This window comes from Amia ocellicauda, chromosome 6, assembly GCF_036373705.1.
Source record: "Amia ocellicauda isolate fAmiCal2 chromosome 6, fAmiCal2.hap1, whole genome shotgun sequence".
Classification (NCBI taxonomy): domain Eukaryota; kingdom Metazoa; phylum Chordata; class Actinopteri; order Amiiformes; family Amiidae; genus Amia; species Amia ocellicauda.
In genome coordinates, this window is record NC_089855.1 from 4,993,601 (window position 1) to 5,014,116 (window position 20,516).

At 44.7% G+C, this 20,516-nt stretch overlaps 1 protein-coding gene across 1 annotated transcript; it reads left to right on the forward strand.

Annotated features, from left to right (window-relative positions):
* The first annotated feature begins 333 nt into the window (after positions 1–333).
* rai2 (retinoic acid induced 2) lies at positions 334–20,003 on the forward strand. The gene is made up of 2 exons (XM_066705861.1): positions 334–654; positions 14,688–20,003. Exon 2 carries the CDS (start codon positions 14,810–14,812, stop codon positions 16,526–16,528), a length of 1,719 nt encoding a protein of 572 aa, XP_066561958.1. The 5' UTR covers positions 334–654; positions 14,688–14,809; the 3' UTR covers positions 16,529–20,003.
* Positions 20,004–20,516: the final 513 nt, after the last annotated feature.

Consider the following 20,516-nt stretch of genomic DNA (forward strand, 5'->3'; position numbering starts at 1 on the left):
ACACGCATGCACACACACACACACATACACACACACACACATACATACACACACACGCATGCACACACACATATACACACACACACACATATACGCATGCACACACATACACACACACACACACACACACACACGCATGCACACACATACACAGACACACACACACACACACACACACATACACACAGAGACACACACACATACACACAGAGACAAACACACACACGCATGCATGCACACACACACACGCATGCACACACACACACACACACACACACACACGCTTTATTGCACATCCCGCCCGTGTTTTGCTCCTCGTGGGGGTGGCGCCGATCCCGGAGCTGCGCGCGCAGCCTGTCACCGGATCAGCCGCGCGCCTCCGGACCGAGCTCGAGCCAGCCCGGCGCCGCCGACACCGCGACTCAACCGGCCGTCCGTCTCCGCCGCCTCTCGGGCTCACAGGCTCACACCGCCGGGGCGGGACACACGGCCCGCCGGCCACGTCTGAACAGGACCGCACGATTGAGCGATGCTGGATGCGCTGCTTGACCAGGAGCAGAACCGCCCCGCTGCGCCGGCGATGCCTGGCTTCTAGGTGCACCTCCGCCCGGGCAGTAGCGCATTGTCCTGGTTCCGGACTCAGACACCGCGGAGGTAAGGCCCGTTCCCGGTACCGTGCGGAAAGCGCCGCGGTGTCGTGCGGCTGTGGACCCGTGTTGTGTCAGATCAGGGCTGTCGGGATGTGCGGAGACTGTGTGATTGTCACAGCCGCGTCTGTAAAATGGACAGTAAAGACAAACACGACGACCGGGACCGTGGCGGCCCAGGAGACGCGCTCAGGCTGCTGCCCGGCCGCCTGCGAGGGAGCCGGGATTATGCGCTCAGTGCCGGCGTCGCTGGCACAGGTGCGCTGGTTCTGTGTTTAAGGAGGACGCGCCGTTAAAGCGATGTGTCAGTGCAGTATTTATATATGCATACTACATATGTGTGTGTGTGGTTATTATGTACACACGCACATGTATGTATGTATGTATGTATGTATGTATGTGTGTGTGTGTGTTCTTGGAATGTACCATCATAACCCGGTGGCAGCAGCTCGGTTGTTTTAAAGCCCGGTATGGATGGAGGTCCGCGGAGGCGCTGCTGAAACTGCACACCGGGCTGCGCTCCCGGGCGGCCGTGTTTCCAAACAGCGCCGTGTTGAGCTGTAACGGTAGAGCTCCCCTGGGCAGCGCGGAGAGGCGCATGGACGGCCGTGTAAAAGATCTGCAAGATCATTAATAATAACACTGTATAATAAGACGAGCGTTGTGGCGTCTCTAAAAGCTTGACAGTTGAGCCCTTTGACATATGAAATGTCAGCCGTGTGTGTGTGGATGGTGCCCGGGCTGCGCTGGCACAGGCGCCCCTCCGCTTCATTGTCACGCAGTGTAACGCACACAGCCTGTGCAAAACGCCGGGCTGTATATAACCTATTGTGTGCGCAAACATTAATGTATATAAGCCTCTGACGGCACCACCGTCTCTGCTGGTTTTGTGGAGAGATGATTACCAACCACCCCCTCCCTGTGCCATCTATCTTCTGCGAGCACTTTGTGTGGCTTCTGCATCCTCTCAAACCCAGTTTGGCTGACGACCAATTTCCCACTTCCAGGGGCAATTTATTTTCTTCGTATTTTTTTTTTGTAATACTTTGAACTTGGGATTGGTTTGTTACATACAACCCAAATCAGAGCCATTTCAGCAGAGACTGGAGGGACTGGTTACAGGGATGGTAAAATATTGGTTCTTGTGTTATTATAGTATGTCATGATCTGGAGCTTGAATAACTACCTTTACAATTAGAAAACATTGTTAATTACTATATTTTTTGTATAATAATAATAATAAATAATGGAAACAATATGAGATAATTTTAAAATGATGGAAGATGAAAAACACATTTTCTTTTTTATTCACCCAGTGAGAGCAGTATACAGCCGTACAAGCTATATACCATCTCTTCAGACCTTCTCTCTTGGCTTCACTTGCAGTAGATTTGGCAGTGAGGTGGCGTGTATACCTTTCTTAAGTTGAAGACAACAACATGAGTGAACACAACTACATACGCAGAAGACTCAATAATAGACGAGCTGCTTTGCTTTCGGACAGAACAAATCACCTATTCTTCTTTAATGTGGCCCTTGCTCTGAAGGACTTTCCTCATGGTGGAGCATTAGAGTAAACAAAATCATGAATGCATGTACTGTTCAGTTTCTGTGTGTCCTTAAAAAGCCACAGCTATTCTGACAAGCAGTTATTAAGATCGACACATTCGTGTTTTTGATTCTGTTTCGGAAAGAAAAAGGGGCGTTTGTTGCCTATGATACACCCCCCTCTGATACATGGCAAATATAAAATATTTACAGCGCTGCAGAATATGTTAACAATTCATCAAACATCCCTGATTGCACTTTAGCTTCACCCAGAAGGTTAAGTGGTGCATGGTTTATTGTTTTCCACATGCTTTTTACTTGCTCTCAGCATGGTTTAACTGAGCTTAATCAATAAGACAGTACTTCATCCACACGGTTTGTGCACATTTTAGCACATCACCATATGCATGTAAAAAAAGAACAGCAAAAGTAATTTACTGCTCGTAAAAGCGTACATTTTTTGGCACTCTCCCTAGACACGAGAACATTGCCTTACAGGGTTTAAGGGTGATGTTTACTCAGAATTTGCTCGTGTGACAGGTGAGATTCATAGGTTACACTGTCAAAATGAGCAAATTCATCACACATTGTTTCACGCCCAGGAATGTTCTTTTCTCTTTCTTTCAGATTGATAATACTTTCAGGCAATGTTTCACTTTGAACAAAAAATTAACAAAAATAAATGTTTCTAACTTAAAAAGAGGTTGAGAGTTTTTGATAGGGAATCAATTATTTGTATTTAAAAATTGCAAGTTTATTAAATGAATCTATGTATTTACATTTTGTAGTTAACAAAAATATTCTTGAGTTTCATCAATATTAACATACACAGAACATGTGTATAAATATTTAGGATTATGTCTACATAATCCATAATTTGTAAGATGCTTTAAAAAAATCAACATCACAGTGCTGTGTTGCTGTGCATAGTTTTTGTGTTGCAGTATTTTTGGGGGTTCCACACCATATAATTAATCTTAAAGCACAACAAATAGGAGCACTTGACAAACAGGAGAAAGACCAGGTTTATGTATCCCTACAGAACTTCATTAAAATGACTGGCAATAAAGCAGCAGCCATTAAGACCCCATAATTGCTGATTATGGTAATATGCACAGAAATCATTCAAACTGACTTCACTGACCTTGCAATTATAGTGAACCCTTTACCATCTGGACATCAGACATTAATTTACTCGCCCTCTTTTAACGAGTGTGCAGGAGATGGACTTACACTGTTTCTTGGGAGTGACAACATGGGATTCTTAATCACGCTAGACGACTTTGTTCAGACATCAAAACAACAATACAGTTGCGCCAAAGCTTTTATGGCATACATTTGGTGCAGCTATCTTGTATAACGAAAATTGATTTATGTTTCCAAGTAGAAATTAAAGTAATGAGAAAATTGTCTGTTAGGCATAAGTTGAGAGCAAATGCCTGGCTAGGCTCTGTGTGGAAAGACAATGACAGACAATGCTTTGAAGCAGCGTTCATTAAGCTGGGGTCTCTTCCCCCTTGGGCTTACAGGGCTCAGAAAACAGGCCCCCGAGAAGGTCACTGCAATCTAGGGCTTTCCTTTCATTACCCAAGCGCCTGCTTGAACAGCGAATGTCAAGTCACAGTCGAGGAAGCATTTCTGGATTCAAATATGAGTCTTCAAATGTTTATGCTTTGTTGTGCATTTAAATAGCCTGCTTGTTTATTTTGAGTGAGAGGGTTCCTACGATACACAGATGACTGAAAATAGGGTTATTACATCAAAAGGGATGTGGAATGTGCTGTACAGCTACCTGGCAGGTTTTCCCCCTGTAATTATTCTGTAAACCATCTGATGTGAAGGCTGGTTGCAGTCCTCGCTTTGCGAACGTTTATCTCTCTCTGGACCCTTGTCAAATTGGGCTTCTGAGCTGTAGACATGGTATCTGCGGTAGCTTGTGGATCAGGATTTAAATTGTGTCTCAGTACATTTGTGTGTCCACTTTGAACAGCTTCGTCCCTAATGCCAGTTTGGTTTGGAAATGCATGCACATGGAAAACTCCCAGCATTGATTTTGTGGATTTGTGTAAACCGTGACAGCTTTGTTAGGTGTCTCAAGATTAATCGAAACACACAGTCAGACAGTGTGTTGACCTCAAACCACAGCCTCATAAGGTTAGCCTCCTTATTAGTGTTCTTTACATGTTGTGTGCTTCTTTTTTAGCAATCACATTGATTTATTGCTTTAACCACTACTGTACTGTGTAATAGCTCATGCAATCCGCATACATACATATCTGAGTGTAGTAAATCGTGCGGATGTGTTTGTATGCAGTGCTGGATTTGATTTGATTTGATTTGTATAGTAGCAATGATTAAGCCTCTAGTCCTAATATTGCATACACCTACTCTACACTGGTTTTCAATTATAGTTTATATTTTGTTGTTGTTGTGGTTGAAATCTGTGAAGTGCTCTTGCTGTTGTAATCTGGAGTCATTTATTGAAGTACTCTGGAGGTAAAGAATACTGCTAGGTGTGTAGCCTGGAATTAGCCAGCTAGAATAGTGCTCTGATGGTCCTGCAAACCCCAGGAGGTTTTCAACAGAGATAGGCCATAAGTGATGCACAGCATTCCCTAAATTTGACCCATGGCTGCATATAGAATCACAAATGGATTGTCCAGCTTTTTCTTACAGAGCGAAAACTTACTCTTATTAAGCATTAAGAATCTTTTAAATTTTAAAATGTGGCTTAAAACTTTAACTGGAAATACTTCTAGCCTGAGACAGTAAATGCGCAGCACATTTTGCACTTTATCAAGACCCAGCCTGTGGAGATCGCCTGTGTTCAGGAGTTCAGCAATGTCCTCAAATATGGCTTTAAGGTTAGGAAGAGGATCAGGCTATGGGACAAGATTGATGGATGCTCACTGACTTTCTTTTTGTCCCTCCATCACTTGTGGGTTCCAGCTGTTGGTGACACATACAAATTCAAACTGGGAAAGAAGAGAAAAAAAATATGAAGAAAATTATATTGGAGTTGACAATAAATTCAAACACAAATCTCCAACCAAATGATTGTTTCCAGGAGAACAAAATTGCAGCTGCAGAGTTGCTGAAACCCCCCCCCCCCTCTGCAAAAGAGACCGTATAGTTCTGAGAAAATAACGACTGGAAAAATGGAAAAAACATTACAGAAAAAGCCAAGATTTATACTTAATGAAGCCTTAAATATAGTGGAACAGTTAAGACAAGAAGTAAGAAGACTGTTTTGATTTGCTGTCCTTTTAGGTTTATTGTAGAGTCTCTTTGTTCGTCAGTTCTACATAAAATCTATTTAGACAGAGGAACATCCCAGTGAACTTCCCACTGACATTGCTCATTCCCAGGGCTGTTGCCTTTGGCACAAAACTGTACTGTAACATAGATTACACACAATGACAATCGCTCAGTTCTGGCATTCGCTCTAAATTCTTCTTTAAATGATTTTAGGTGCTGTTATATCATCTCCAGCTGTTAAAGACGGGTAAAACACTTTGCATATTACCAATGTGCACAACAAATGTTTTCCTTGTGAAAACAAGGTTTCGTCCGCCTAGACTCCTGCAGAAAGATGAAGGGAAAGTGAGCAGCTTGATAAAAATATGGAAACCATTAATGTGGAGGGTGAGGAATTCTGTCTGGGATTTCAGGTTGGTATGCTGGCAAAAACATTGCCCGTCCTGCCTCCTGTAATCAGAGCGTAGCTCTCAGGGCTCCGACTTCTCACTGGGAAAATCACAGCAGAAGCGGCGCAGGCATTTACATCCTCAAATTAATCCTGGTGTTTGAAAATACACATTAATTAACAAAGAAAGAAAGAAAGAAATACTAACTGAGATGTCTGCCTTATTTCAGCCAGTTTCTGTAAGCTCAAAGACAAGATTGTGCTTCAGTACTGTATCTAAATGAATCCTGATCGCTCTGATAGCGGTTTATAAATCAGACCTTCTCTGAGTGTCCCACTGGGCTGCTTTATGAATAATAAGATTCTTCTGTGTCAATGTGTCCTCTGATTTATTTACATGCAGACTGGAATTCTCAGTCCCGCTTGCTACCACAGGAGACCTGGAACAGATAAGCACCATGGGACTATACCATAGAGTGGCAGTGAATGATCTTAGGAAACAGACCTCCTTACATTGTTGAGAGAGAGATTTAAACCTTCAGATGGTGGCAGTGTGATTTGCACTGACTTGTTGATACTACACGGCACATGTTCTATTCCCAAAAGAAAGCCTGCTTTATACTGTACAGATAATGAGTTAGGTGATCAAGTTTGAGTAAGTGGTTCTCACAAGATGTCCCTAATATGGTGCTACTTTTTTAATTATTTACATTTACGCTATTGAGCGATTCTGTACTGATCATCTCTGCACTGTTTGTTGTCTGGAAAAATATCGAAAGTGGGTAGTGCCACATCTCAAAGACTGCGTCCGAGTTCTTGCGATACGGACCTGCCTTCTAATCAGAGAAATATGCATCACTGTGTGTCACATGGTCATGTATTTGATGTGAGGCCAGAGAAATCCAATGAGACCATTAGGCTTCCTACAAATCAATTTTCCACTGATAAGATCAACGAGCAGCTGACAGTACCCAGACACAAGGTGGTCTGGGCGGGGGCTGGTCATAGAAGGGAACTGGCAGGAGCTGGACGTCACATGACTGTCTGAGGTCCTAATCGGTTCTTTTAGTGCCGAGGAAGCAGTCCTGGTGTTCTGGTGGAAACAGCCGGGTTGGGAGCTGTGTGTTTGTTGGCCAGACGTGAGCACACTACAGTTGGATAGCTCCCTCTTCATCTATTCCTGATCCTATTTTATTAATGAGTGTTTTGGTCAGCTGCTCAACTCACATGATTTAAAAATAAAAAAGGAAAGCATAGCAGCCAGGCATGAAGCATGAATGGTACGTCAAACTAGAGAGCAGGATTGTGAACTTGTGAAGGTTAAGCCAGCTTAGCAAGAGGTTAAGTAGGTATGAACTGAGGAGGGCCAGAGTATTATGAAATCCTCTTGTCAGCTTGAGGTTTAAACAGGGTTTTGTTCAATCAACAGCATGTTTTAACCATATACAGCTGGTTTTGAGTGTGAATATATATATAGATAGATAGATGATTATATATATATATATATATATATACAGTGAGGGAAAAAAGTATTTGATCCCCTGCTGATTTTGTACATTTGCCCAATGACAAAGAAATGATCAGTCTATAATTTTAATGGTAGGTGTATTTTAACAGTGAGAGACAGAATAACAACAAAAAAATCCAGAAAAACGCATTTCAAAAAAGTTATAAATTGATTTGCATGTTAATGAGGGAAATAAGTATTTGACCCCTTCGACTTAGTACTTGGTGGCAAAACCCTTGTTGGCAATCACAGAGGTCAGACGTTTCTTGTAGTTGGCCACCAGGTTTGCACACATCTCAGGAGGGATTTTGTCCCACTCCTCTTTGCAGATCCTCTCCAAGTCATTAAGGTTTCGAGGCTGACGTTTGGCAACTCGAACCTTCAGCTCCCTCCACAGATTTTCTATGGGATTAAGGTCTGGAGACTAGCTAGGCCACTCCAGGACCTTAATGTGCTTCTTCTTGAGCCACTCCTTTGTTGCCTTGGCTGTGTGTTTTGGGTCATTGTCATGCTGGAATACCCATCCACGACCCATTTTCAATGCCCTGGCTGAGGGAAGGAGGTTCTCACCCAAGATTTGACGGTACATGGCCCCGTCCATTGTCCCTTTGATGCGGTGCAGTTGTCCTGTCCCCTTAGCAGAAAAACACCCCCAAAGCATGTTTCCACCTCCATGTTTGACGGTGGGGATGGTGTTCTTGGGGTCATTCCTCCTCCTCCAAACACGGCGAGTTGAGTTGATGCCAAAGAGCTTGATTTTGGTCTCATCTGACCACAACACTTTCACCCAGTTCTCCCCTGAATCATTCAGATGTTCATTGGCAAACTTCATGTACATGTACATGTGCTTTCTTGAGCAGGGGGACCTTGGGGGACGTTACCTGTATAAAAGACACCTGGGAGCCAGAAATCTTCCTGATTGATAGGGGATCAAATACTTATTTCCCTCATTAACATGCAAATCAATTTATAACTTTTTTGAAATGCGTCTTTCTGGATTTTTTTGTTGTTATTCTGTCTCTCACTGTTAAAATACACCTACCATTAAAATTATAGACTGATCATTTCTTTGTCAGTGGGCAAACGTACAAAATCAGCAGGGGATCAAATACTTTTTTCCCTCACTGTATATATATATGAGAGAGAGAGAGAGTTAGATCATAATTATAATATAATATACAAGAAGACCTCCTGGGAGACATTTGCAGGAAGAAGTAGACGTGGGATACGTACAGCCAACGAGTGACATTTGGGGATGAATCGTGGAGAGGGGAACCTTCACCCAGCAGATGAGTGATACCTGCCGAGGATAGTTGTGATGAAACTGAGATAAATGATAGATAGATCATGTAGAATAATTCATTCATACACAAAATCGGAAGATAGCCCCGCTGTTTCCCTTAGCTGTAGTGAGCTGCTGGCACAAAATGGCCGCCACATGCCACCCCAGATGGTGCTGCACTGCAGTGGGGGCTGAAATGTGACCCTCCTGCTGGTGAAGCATGCTGGGATCCGTTGGGATAAAAACAATACAGTATAAATGCAAAAAATTGAATTATTGTTGTTGTTCATATTGCTAATTGCGTATGTTTTTTAAACCAGTCAAGCAGTATATTCAATATAATGTTGTTTTTGGCAACTTAACCTATTTTTGAGGTTGTTTTTTCCTGAAGAGCATTTCCTTTCTTGTAATGTCTAGCTTTGATACCTTTTAACATTCAATTCTATGCCCTGTTGTCATTGTGTTGTGGTAAGTGAGCGTGGGTATTTTTAAGTGTTGTGGTAAAATTAAAATACTGACAGCTGAATAGACTGCCTGGTGCTGTGAACTATACTGACGTGCTTTGGAGAAAAGTGTGATTTGACGGGTTACATTTTACTCGCTTGTTCTTGCAGAGTGGCATTTTAGTTGTTGTCAGTGAACTGCATTTTTACAGTGCTTTGATGGGAAACAATGGCAGTTTGATTGAAGTGCTCTAAGAGTATGCTACAGAGAGGCAGGCAGTCCATATTATGTAGGGATGGAGGGTGGGGGGGTGCTTGTAGGATGACATCCGAACGTGTGTCGGTGTTGTGATCTAATTCTTCATTAATTCCAAGTGAATAGACACCTTCCACTCGCAAACTAAAAATACTGTCTGCTGGGCTGCAGCCAGGGAAAAGTACAATGGATATGTGCTATAAATACACACGTCTTTATTGCATTTTCCAATAATGTGTGTAAACGCTCTTGGGAAACGCTCTCCCAAGGCCCCATGTTCAAGACCAAGCACAAAGATTTGCCATTCATCTACACACACAAAAACACAAAACAAACAAAATCAATCACAGCTGGCAGTTTTGGCAGAAGTGTGTCGGAGAACAATAAAAAATGTTAAAAAAAAAAAAAAAAAAAGCAAGCTCGCATACTGCTTTCCAGGTCTTGCTGGTACAAAAGCATGCCAGATGGATGCCATTATGTAAAAAAATAAAAATGGCGTAGTAAAAAATCTTTAGTGCTTGTGGTAGATGACATTCCTTTTGGATACTGAGGTGGCATATCTGACAGGGCTGTTGGGCTGAGTATTAAGCTCATAATTGGCAGCAATTAAAGGTATTTTGCCTCCCAGCCCCCCACCCCTACCTACAATGCAGCAATGTGTAGTGTACAAGTCCCTCTCTCATTTCCACATACGCCTCCGTGTGCTGCGCATTGATTCGCTCGGTTACTCTGCAGTGCAGGACGGTACGGTTCGCTCTGCCCTCGCCGCGGCCCAGCACTGTCCATGCGAGCGCCGGCAGACTCCTCTTAAACCCCAGGGCTTATGACAGAATGGCAGCCATTGCCCAGTCTACTGTAAAAGCAACTGAGCAGCGCCGCAGCTCTGGCCTGAGAGCGCACTGCCTGCTCCGACTGCCCTGCAGCAGGAGAGAGAGAGAGAGAGAGAGAGAGAGAGAGAGAGAGAGAGAGAGAGAGAGAGAGAGAGAGAGAGAGAGAGAGAGAGAGAGAGAGAGAGAGAGAGAGAGAGAGAGAGAGAGAGAGAGAGAGAGAGAGACGGACACCTCAGGTACAAAATGGCCGCTGCTACCAAGTCCAAGGAGACATGCTGCCATAACAAAGGTGACTGGACCCCTTTCATGAACGCCAGAGTTTGAGCAGAAATAGTTCCCCAGATTGATGTTAAACCCTGTAAGGTTTGTTTATCAACCAGTAACGACACCGGCTCAACTTGCCTTAACATCAGATGGGCTTCATGTTTTCTCTCGGTGGTCTCTATTCCCGTTGTGCTCCTGCCTACAGGTTCTGATCATGAACCTGAAATCAACTGAAATCTCCAAGATGATCATGACACAGTCTATGACAGATGAACAATTTTTACTGTTCACTCCATCCTTGATTGCAAGACAGAATCATGTCTCCGCCCAGCGTTTCTCCTGAATATTCCTGCATCAGTGCGATCACTATGATCAGACACCCTGTTTCTGAAGGCTGTTTAACATATCACTAAACTAGCACTCTACATTTGGTCTAAACAACGACTACTGAAACACAAATACAGACTGTTCTGTTTAGTCTAATTTATGTGGGTTTCAGCTCATTGGTCAAAGAAAGATCAACACAGATGCACTTGTGTTGAATTTTGCAGGAATTGCAGAACTGGACAACGCTATCTGTAACACGTGACTAAAGAAACCCAACATGTACTTTATTTCAGTCTGAATGCATCGTGTCAGAAGCAGTGCATACAAAAATAACTGCTTTTCCCATTTGGGATTATAATTTACTACAATTTTTTATGGAATGTTTATTTCAGAGCTGTTGGCTGGCTATGTAATATGTTTTAAACTAATAAAAAATGGATTCATGTTGCTTGTATCATTAAAAGCCCATTTTAATTTTCCAGAGATTTAAACAATACGAATTTTAAGTTCTCCTTCAATAGTACGGCATTTGCCTGTTTTGGCTTGGAAACTGCACAACAGGACTTTGTTTTAGAGGAGAAGAATAGGGCTGGTCACTGTTATAAGTCTCTGTAGGATGAAATGATAATAATGCTATCTCAGCTTGTCCTGAAGTGTTACCTTGCAGTCAGTGTTGTTACTTGATATTTTCATTTTCATTTCTAAAAGTAGCTTTTGGTAACTTGGAGTGATACAGATTTGCCATACTTGGCTATTAACTCAATTTGAGTGTAGGTGAGGGTATAAAGTGATCACAGATGCATTACGCCTGACTATTTGTGCAGTTTTCTGGTGTTTCATGTCTTCTTTTGATTGCTACATAAATCTTGTTAATTAATTTTAAAAGTTATTAATTGAACCACACTGTTTATTACAATGTGCTGCTCTGAAACAAACTGGTAGCACAATATTCCAACGCCCACAGAGAAAACTTTGCTATTGGTATTCAGAAGGTGGTTTACTGGTTTAGACTGCATTTGAAGAATAATTGTGTGATTTGTGTATATATTATTTTTGGGAAGTCAATTCATTATTATTATTAAAATTTCATTGACAATAGCCTTGATAGAGACATTAAGTAACAACAGGAAGACAGGGAAGCAAGAGAAAATGTTACTATAGTATTATATTCCATCCCATTTCATTTTCCTAGAAGTAGATTAATTTAAAACGGATCTGAGTAATGTTATAAACATGAAATGATAAGCAACAAAATTCTACAATCAAATAAAGATGAATCTCTCTGTCCTTTAAATTCTGTTTTCTGTTTAAGATGTATTGGTGTTTCATTATTGTCAGTAATAAATGTGTTTTAAATTTCAAATAAATAAATGTAATGCTTCTTTAAATACTGTCTTTGAACACAGATTACTTAAAATGAAGAAGAAAAAATAGGTCATCCCCTTGCATTGTGTTTGTAAGAAACGCAAATTAAATACTTCCTTAAAGCAAATACATATGACTTATTACCCATGGCTTAACCTCTCCGACTGAACCGAAAACAGGGAAGAGAGACTTTGACGTGAATGAGATGTGAAAACGTCCAGCCCGGCGCTCTGATGACAGCAATCAGAGGGAACCAGCCCAGCTTAAGTTGAGCCCTTTAATTTTTATCAATTTTCCACTTCTCCTTGGCAACGGGGCCTAAATCCGGGAAGCGTTTCCATGGGGATGGCGACGGGGTTTTGAAGTGACGGAGCCGCTGACGATGGCTAATTTAGGAGTCTCCTGCCTCTTTCCCTCGTTCCTCTGAGCCTGAGTACACCACGGCACCCTCAGCCCCCCAGACAACAGAACAAACTATTTTGAATCACTGCTGATAATTGCAGATGTATAACCTGAAAAAAACTCCGTCCTCGGTACTGGTTTGAAGTATCCATGAGTTCACAGTCAGTGGTGCCTGACAAAGCATTCACAGGACAAAACACAGGTACCACCACCAGCAGCAGCCAGCCCAAGATAGCCCAGGCCAAATTTAACAAAGGCCTGTGAAAATACGCTTCACACAGAGCCACCGGCACACTGTCCTCTGAACTGCCGCTGACGTTGACCACATCTGAAGTAGCCACAGGAGGTTGTTTTGATGCTGGCTGTGGCATCAGAGCACTGCACTGTATGCCTACTTTATATTCCTGTAATTGAGAACAATGGCTAATAGTGGGATTATACTGAATGGGGTTTGTGTGTCAGCAAGTGGCTCAGCACATGAACACAACAGAGCATTCCAGAAATACCTGCGTCTGTATGTTATTGACCCTGTTTAGGTGAGCTATTTTTATACATTTATTTTAAACCTGTGCCCAGGTGTTTCTTTCCTCCAGTCCTCTGAAATGTAGAACTACCTTTGTGACACGTAATCATTTTAGTGACAATGCTTCCTTTTCTATTTCACAGGCTTTCTGGAGTATATGCTGTAATTTGTGTCGCGTTAATGCACAATACTTAATTTGGCACTCCTCTTTATAATTGCTTGGATACATTTGGCCCCTCTTTGCAATGTTACCTAATGTGCAGCAACCAAGACCAACTAAAGTAATTAATGGTAACGGGAGAGGCCTAAAACAGTATTAACTGAGTTCACAGAAATAGCCTACGTCTTTCCAGGCTGCTGAAATGTTGAGGGAAAAAAAATATTTGGAGAGAAACTGTTAGCAATAAGTGCTTGCGATGTTGTGCTCCGTGTTGGCAGCTGCACAGGAAGTATAGATATCCATAGCTGGCTCGAGTCACTGTGGAGCTGTGGGATTCATTTTAGTTTTGTTTTTTTGTAACAATTACTTGCGGCTCACCATTCTCTCACTGATGGGTCGATAGCTTGGTTTGATTACACGTATTGGACTATATAGCCAGTATCTGTCATGGTTTGGTAACTATATGCATATAGAGTTACTTTCATTTGCAGAAACAGATACTTTCTAGTGAACAGTTAGTGATGTTGCTCACCGATCTCCTCCTCCTCCTCGGAATAGAGAGTGATGGAAAATAGGAGAGACCGCCTGAAAACAATGGCGATGATGAGAGATGCAATCGGTGTGGCGTCAGTGCGTTTGGCCTTGTGCTGCTGCTGTGCTTTCAGTTTTATTAGGAGATCTCTGCCAAAACAATTATTTACCTGCTGCCAGAGCTCCCATTAATAAGGACTATACTGGGTTTGGAAAACATCACATGGCTTCGGCAGCAGTGTATTGATTTTAAAAAGCTTGTTCTAAATGCCAGCTGATATCATGTGTAGTGTTTTACCTGTGAAACAATGTAGCTCTTGCATTGTTGATTGCCAAGTTTATTCATGAGCCCTCTAATGCATTCTTGATTAATGCTCTTCAATTCACCCAGCCTCCTTCTGAGTAAATATTTCTATGGGCTCGGGGATGATTTATTGTCAATTACAAGCGATCCTAGAGCAGACCTGTGATGAGCTGAGGGCAATCAGCAGTGACCTCCAGTAGACTGATGACTGGAGGCTAGAAATACATTTGCAACCTTCAGCAAGTCATCATTCTCTCTTGTGGCACATTGCATATGCCTCCTTAAGACATGCAGCCGAAAACTGCAGCAAAGCATTATAATTCATGAGTGTCTCGCTGTAAATCACAGAATAGGACCACGAGGTAGTGAATTTCAGTGTAGGTTTGTTTGGGCTTGTCTCGTGGGTCCAGATTTCTGAGGCATCTAAACCAAGTGAATGATGATGAACACAAACCGGGGAGATGTTCATAACTTCTAATTAAAAATAAGGAGTCGAGAAAGTGGGTTTAGATCACCCTTCGATGTCGGGTTAACTTTAGTGGTTTGTGGCAGCAACCGTTGTTCCTTACTTCGGATTACTGCCATCTCCTTCGGTGCATCACAGCGACACCACCGCGCGGCTTTTCCTGATCCTTTTCTGCCTTTCTTCCAGGTCCCACCTACAGCCCCTAGAGAGACACCCAGAGATCATGAGCGCTCTGGTCGTCAGGACCTGAAGCGGATTGGCGAAAACACAGAGAGTCCCGGGAGGAAGTGACGCGGACCCTCCGCCCGATGGAGGACCTGTACAAGGACACCCAGCCCGGCCTGCCTGTGGACATGGGCAGCCCTCAGAGCGCGGTGAGCAGCACCGGGGGGGGGGCGGGAGGAGGAAGTGGTAAGATGGAGAACGGCATGACCCAGCTCATCACGGCCGAGGCCTGGAACATTAATCCCAGTGGGCTGATGAAGAAGGCCCTGTCCCCGCTGGTGGCTGTCCCCGCGCCCCCCATGGTCTCTCCCCCCACAGAGTCTCCTGGGGGGGTGGCCCTCAAAGTGGCGGCCACTGTTCTCCAGCCCATCTGCCTCGGGGACAGTCCGGTAGTGCTGCCCATTCACCTGCAGGTGGCGGGCAGTGCCACCCCACAGATGAACACCACAGGCAACACCCCCTACGTCATGACCAGCCAAGGCCCCGTCCCTCTGCCCCTCATCCTGGAGCAGCAGGTGTTCCAGCACCTGAACTCGCCCATGTTGTCGCAAGGCACCGCTTGCCCTGGCATCTCTCTGCAAAACAACGTGCTGTGTCAGAACTCCTCTCTCTCGTTCGGTCAGCCCCCGCCCCTGGATCAGAAGCCTTCTGGCCCAGCGCAGGAGCCTGGCATCCTGCCTCTGCTCCAGACCCCAGGGTTTTCCGCCATCCTACAGGATCTGTTCCCATCCCAGAACAACCTGAACTCGTCTCCCTGCCACTCTGCTGCATCGGCACCGACAGACCCCTTCTCCTCAAACTTCTTCCCACCGCCACCCCCCGGCCAGGCCTACAGTTCCCCTCTGTCTCCCTTGGTCCCCCCAGCCACCTTGCTGGTGCCCTACCCTGTCATCGTCCCCCTTCCAGTGCCTCTGCCAATCCCAATCCCAGTCCCCATCCCCATCCCACAAAACGCCGACTCTAAAGGGTTCACAGATCCACCCAAACCAGCGTGCACTTTGAGCAAAGCCACCCAAACAGTCGCCAAGGGGGCCCCGAGTCCTGTGCAGTTTCAGAGCCGGGACTTATCCTTGTACAGTTCCCATATAGCCTACCAGGTCTCGTCGCCCAGTGATGGAGAAGCTCTGGACCTCTCTATGAAATCCCTGCCTGTCCAAACCAAACAGGAAGTCCCTTTCCAACAAGACAGTGTCCTCGATTTGTCTGTGACCAGCGTGAGGAAACAGTGCATCCAAACTGTCATTTTGGAGACCAGCAAGGACTCTGCCAGGGACGCGTTAGAGCGCCAGACCCGCCCCGGCGAAGACTCAGCCAGTGCCGCCTTATCTTTAGAGGTCTTGCGCCCAGCGGAGGGCTCACAGAAACTGGACTCCAAGATGCTGAACGGCCTGGCGTCCCTGGAGTTCAGCAGACAGCACAAGTGGGTGGTGGATCCGGGCAGCAACCGGCCCGGCTGCGACCCCAAGTGCAGCGGCGGAAACATTGAGATCGTCAGCACCTCCCAGACGGCCAAAGTCATCGTGTCCGTCAAGGATGCCGTCCCTGCGATCTTCTGCGGCAAGATCAAGGGTCTCTCGGGGGTGTCCACCAAAAACTTCTCCTTCAAACGGGACGGCGCCCAGGAGTCCATGCTGCAGCAGTGCTACGACAGCAAGAGCCAGGCGGAGCAGCGCGACGCCAATGACCCCCTCAAAAAGCCTCTGAAGAACAGAGGCATCAAATTAAAGAAAATGAACTCCCAGGAGATACACATCCTTCCCATTAAAAAGCAACGCTTGGCTGCGTTTTTCCCAAGGAAGTGAGGTTCCTGGTGTGGCAGAGTAGGGATGGCAGGCTTCACTTTAACAACCGGGTCTCACGGATATTACAGCACAGACAGTGGCTCCCAAAAGAATTCGTAAAAGCCCTTCTATAGCTACAGCTACAGTCATGGGACTTCAATCAGCCTCTTGCTTGCTCAGAAAGCACTTTATCACTCTCAGTAAATCAGCTACAATTATCAGTCTGTTTACCAAGGGACAGCACAAATATAGGGTGACCTTTACTGGCCACCACCAACAATATTCAGTTTTATGGGTTCATTCGTAATGATGCTTCATGCATATTCAGTCTATGAATACCATGAATATGCATCTGTTCGATCAAGCACAATAAGACTCTTCACACCCTTGCAGCCATTCTCTCCTTCACAGTACATTCATATTCATGAGGCTGACATTAACAGAGCCCAGCCCCGTTGTTAGAGTGCTGCTGACCATCCTCGATTGGCATTTTGGTGATCCTAAGCAAAAAGTAATTATATGTGATTTAGATTTTTGTGTTTTTGTTTTCTTTTGGTCTAAGGAATAAATGTCAAGTATTCTTGAATCTCTTAATTGGATTGTTTGTGTACAGCGTGTTTCAAAAATCTTCTCAAATCCACTAACAATATTCTAATGAGATCATTAAATACTAAACTATACTGGACACATTTTATACAAGAAATGCATGATTTGTTGCTGAACCACCAAAGTGTTTCTGAAGAGACTGATCTATTCAACACAACACGTGGCATCACAGGAAATCATGCCGTTTATTGATGCTCTTGTCGAACAACGCGTGTTTTGGCGAGACAAAGGCGATGTTTGTCTCAGAATGGCACCGTGTCCGTTTAAACTGTTTCTGTAAGGACACATAAGCACAACTTTAAGGTAAACAACACTATAAACAAAGACAATTACACACATCTGTTGTATAAACCTGTCTTGAAGGGCTAGTATGAAAACCAAAATGGAAAGGTTTGTTTTCAGTTGATATGAGCTGTTCATGTTATGCTGCAAACCAACCTTGGCACAGACTCCCTCCTCGCTCTGATTTCGCTGGTCTGGGAGTCGGGCCCGTGCGCAGCCGAGGAACGGTCTGTACTTTCCGTTCGCACGTTACATCCCGTTCTCAAAAACACACCACTTACCGGCCCCATTTACAGAGCTGTGTCCGAGGGCGGGGAGGCCGCGCTGTCCTGTCCCGCGGAGGCTCTGGCGCATGGAGAGCTGCCAGTGCCGTGAGGCTCGATTCTCCATATGTCTGGCACTTCAAAAGCTCCCCTCGATGAGAGAAAAGCACAGCTGCTTCTTTCTCCTCACTTCACCGGGGTCCTCCTTTTGAACCGCGAGACGAGATGAATTTCTCCATCGCATCCCTTTCCCGAAGGTTTTGAAGCACGCTGTAGTGTCAGAACACGGTTGTAGAGCATTTCCAAGTGTCTGCCATAACCCCGCAGCTTGAACTTGTTTATATAATCTGGGTATGTTTCTGTTGGTGTGTGTAAATATCATCCTGAGTTGTATGTTTTCTGCGTTACCTCAGACGTGTATTATTTAATAAGATGTATGGTACTGCTCCTCCAGCCATGCTCAGCGCCACGCGTGTGCGGGAGGGCGAGTGAGGCCATGCAACACGCAACGCTGGCGTGGTTTCCACACTGGCTGGAATGATAGTGACTGCGCCTCCTGCCCGTCCAGACCCGCTTCTCGATAGGCCGGGAGTTCGTGTCAGTGCCCAGTGTCCTCATCCTGTCCTTAGAGGGAGTGGAGACCAAGTAAATTGGTTTGAAAATAAAAAAGATAAACGGTGAAAGCAGCTCCTGAACTTGTCTGTGTGAAGCCATCCAGTGACAGGAACAAAACGATGTTGTGCATGCCTGACTCATCGTGTCCCTACCGACATCCAGCTACAGGAGACATTGTTTCCACTGTAAACATCTAGTGTCGGTTGCCAGTAATCAATCTCGGCAGATCACATTCATACGCTGTCAAATTCTGCTCCGAGTTCGTGTCGGATCAGTTTAAATACGGCACACGTTCTAGTTTCCATGCATGTTCGAAGGCGACAATAACTGAAAACACTTCAAATCGGCCAGGGTGTGAGTTACAGCTCTTGGGGAAGAAGAGAACACTATTTATGAAATTGAGAAAAGGGAATTTCAGTCTTAGACCATATCGTGTCTGTCTGTTTTCCAGAGTGTTCTTTCATAGCGCCTGTCATTGCGATTAAGGAAGTGGTCTTCAACACAGGCATGAAGGGAGCATTAGAGCAGATAATGTATCCCAATATTCGCCCAGTTTGGCAAAGACAGAACTGACGGACAATGCCGACTGAAAGCCACATGTTTATTTTAGGAAACTGCTGGGTAGGGAATATATTTGACGAGACAATTCGGCTGTGTGGCACTTGAAACTATAGACGTCATTAATATAAAATCTACAATTTCCCTCGAAGTGGCGAAGTGGCTTTATTTTCCAGTGCAGTGGCACGAGGCTTCAAGGGTCTGAATGCCAGTAAAGTCACTGTTTCCTGGTTGTGAACGAGCCTGGCGTTAAGATGGTGAAATGCCAGGGCTGTTCTTCGCCCCACACCCAAGGGGCAAGACCTGCGAGTCCAGCTCGAGGGTGGGAAAGTCGCGGCTCTCTGAAACGCAGCGATCTTACCTGAACACGAACACTGATCTGTGCCAAGTCTCTTCTGCGTCTCTGTCAAGTGTCCATGTTTGTTGGGAACGGCACAATATCCTTAGAAAGCCCTGCTAGTTCACCTTAACAGTCCTGGTCACAGCAGCGTTCGAAGGGGAAGCTTTCAGTGGGTTCAGATCAACAGTGAGGCGAGTGACGCAGAACTGGGGGGGGAATTCCAGGAGGACAGGGTGCAGTATCTTCTGACTTCTGCTCCATCTTCAGGCTCCAGTTTATTATTGCAATGATTCGATCTGATCTGCATCCCACCCCTCTCCCCCGTTTCAGAACATTTCGTACGCATCTGCATATCTGACGTGCGTCGCTCTCAGAAGGGACTGCCTCGGTGCAGAGCCAGCTCAATACATCAATACGTTTTTCACGGAGCTCTACAGCTCTGTCTTCGGTATTATAATGACTCTTTACTTTACCCCTGGGTGGCACTGCCTTTACAGTGTGTAGCTGCTTCTTATGTGTGTGCGGATGTATTTATTTATTCTATATTTGCCTGGACCGGACATGCGTGTACAGATCTGTTGGACTGACGTCGTGTGGCTGTATGTGGAGCAGGGCCCTCGTCCTGCCGTTCGACCCGTGCGTACGTGCTGTCGTTGTCTAGGCTAGAGACAGCCCTTGCTGATCGATGTCACGCGAGAGGCAGTGATTTTGTATGCATTGATATTTGGGTACTGAATGAAGATTTTATACTAATAACCACATGATGGTTCACATTTTTTTAACGATGCGCTGGGAAAAGTGACGTGAATGAAAATAAAAAAGGTTCAGCAGTCCTGTGTGTCCGCTTCATTATTTGACTTTAACTCCTCACAGCCGTGTTTCTACAGGGGACGACGGATCAAGCTGAAATGAGTTTGGGTCGATCTGAAAACCGGATAGTTGCGAAGGTTTTGGCGACTCTTTAATGACTGTACACAACAATCTTCAGAGGCGCCTCCTCTAGTGCTCTACTGTCAATAACTCGCACATCACAGAAGCCTCCTCTACAGTCTTCATGCATGTATAGACAGCGCTACTGTGAAAATGCATACAGTAAGAGATGGGGTCTGATAAGGAACAGCCACAACTGATGTCATTTGTCATTTTTATAAAAATACATAATGTAAACAAAGTATTATCATTGTATTGACAACCCTCTCAGACAAGAACATCAGCCTAGACCTATTATACAAGCATTATTCAAGTACTTGCTTTTATTAATCAAGAATGATGGTTATAAAGGATAACATACATGTTTGTGTATGTATGTGTGTGTGTGTGTGTGTGTGTGTGTGAGAGAATACAT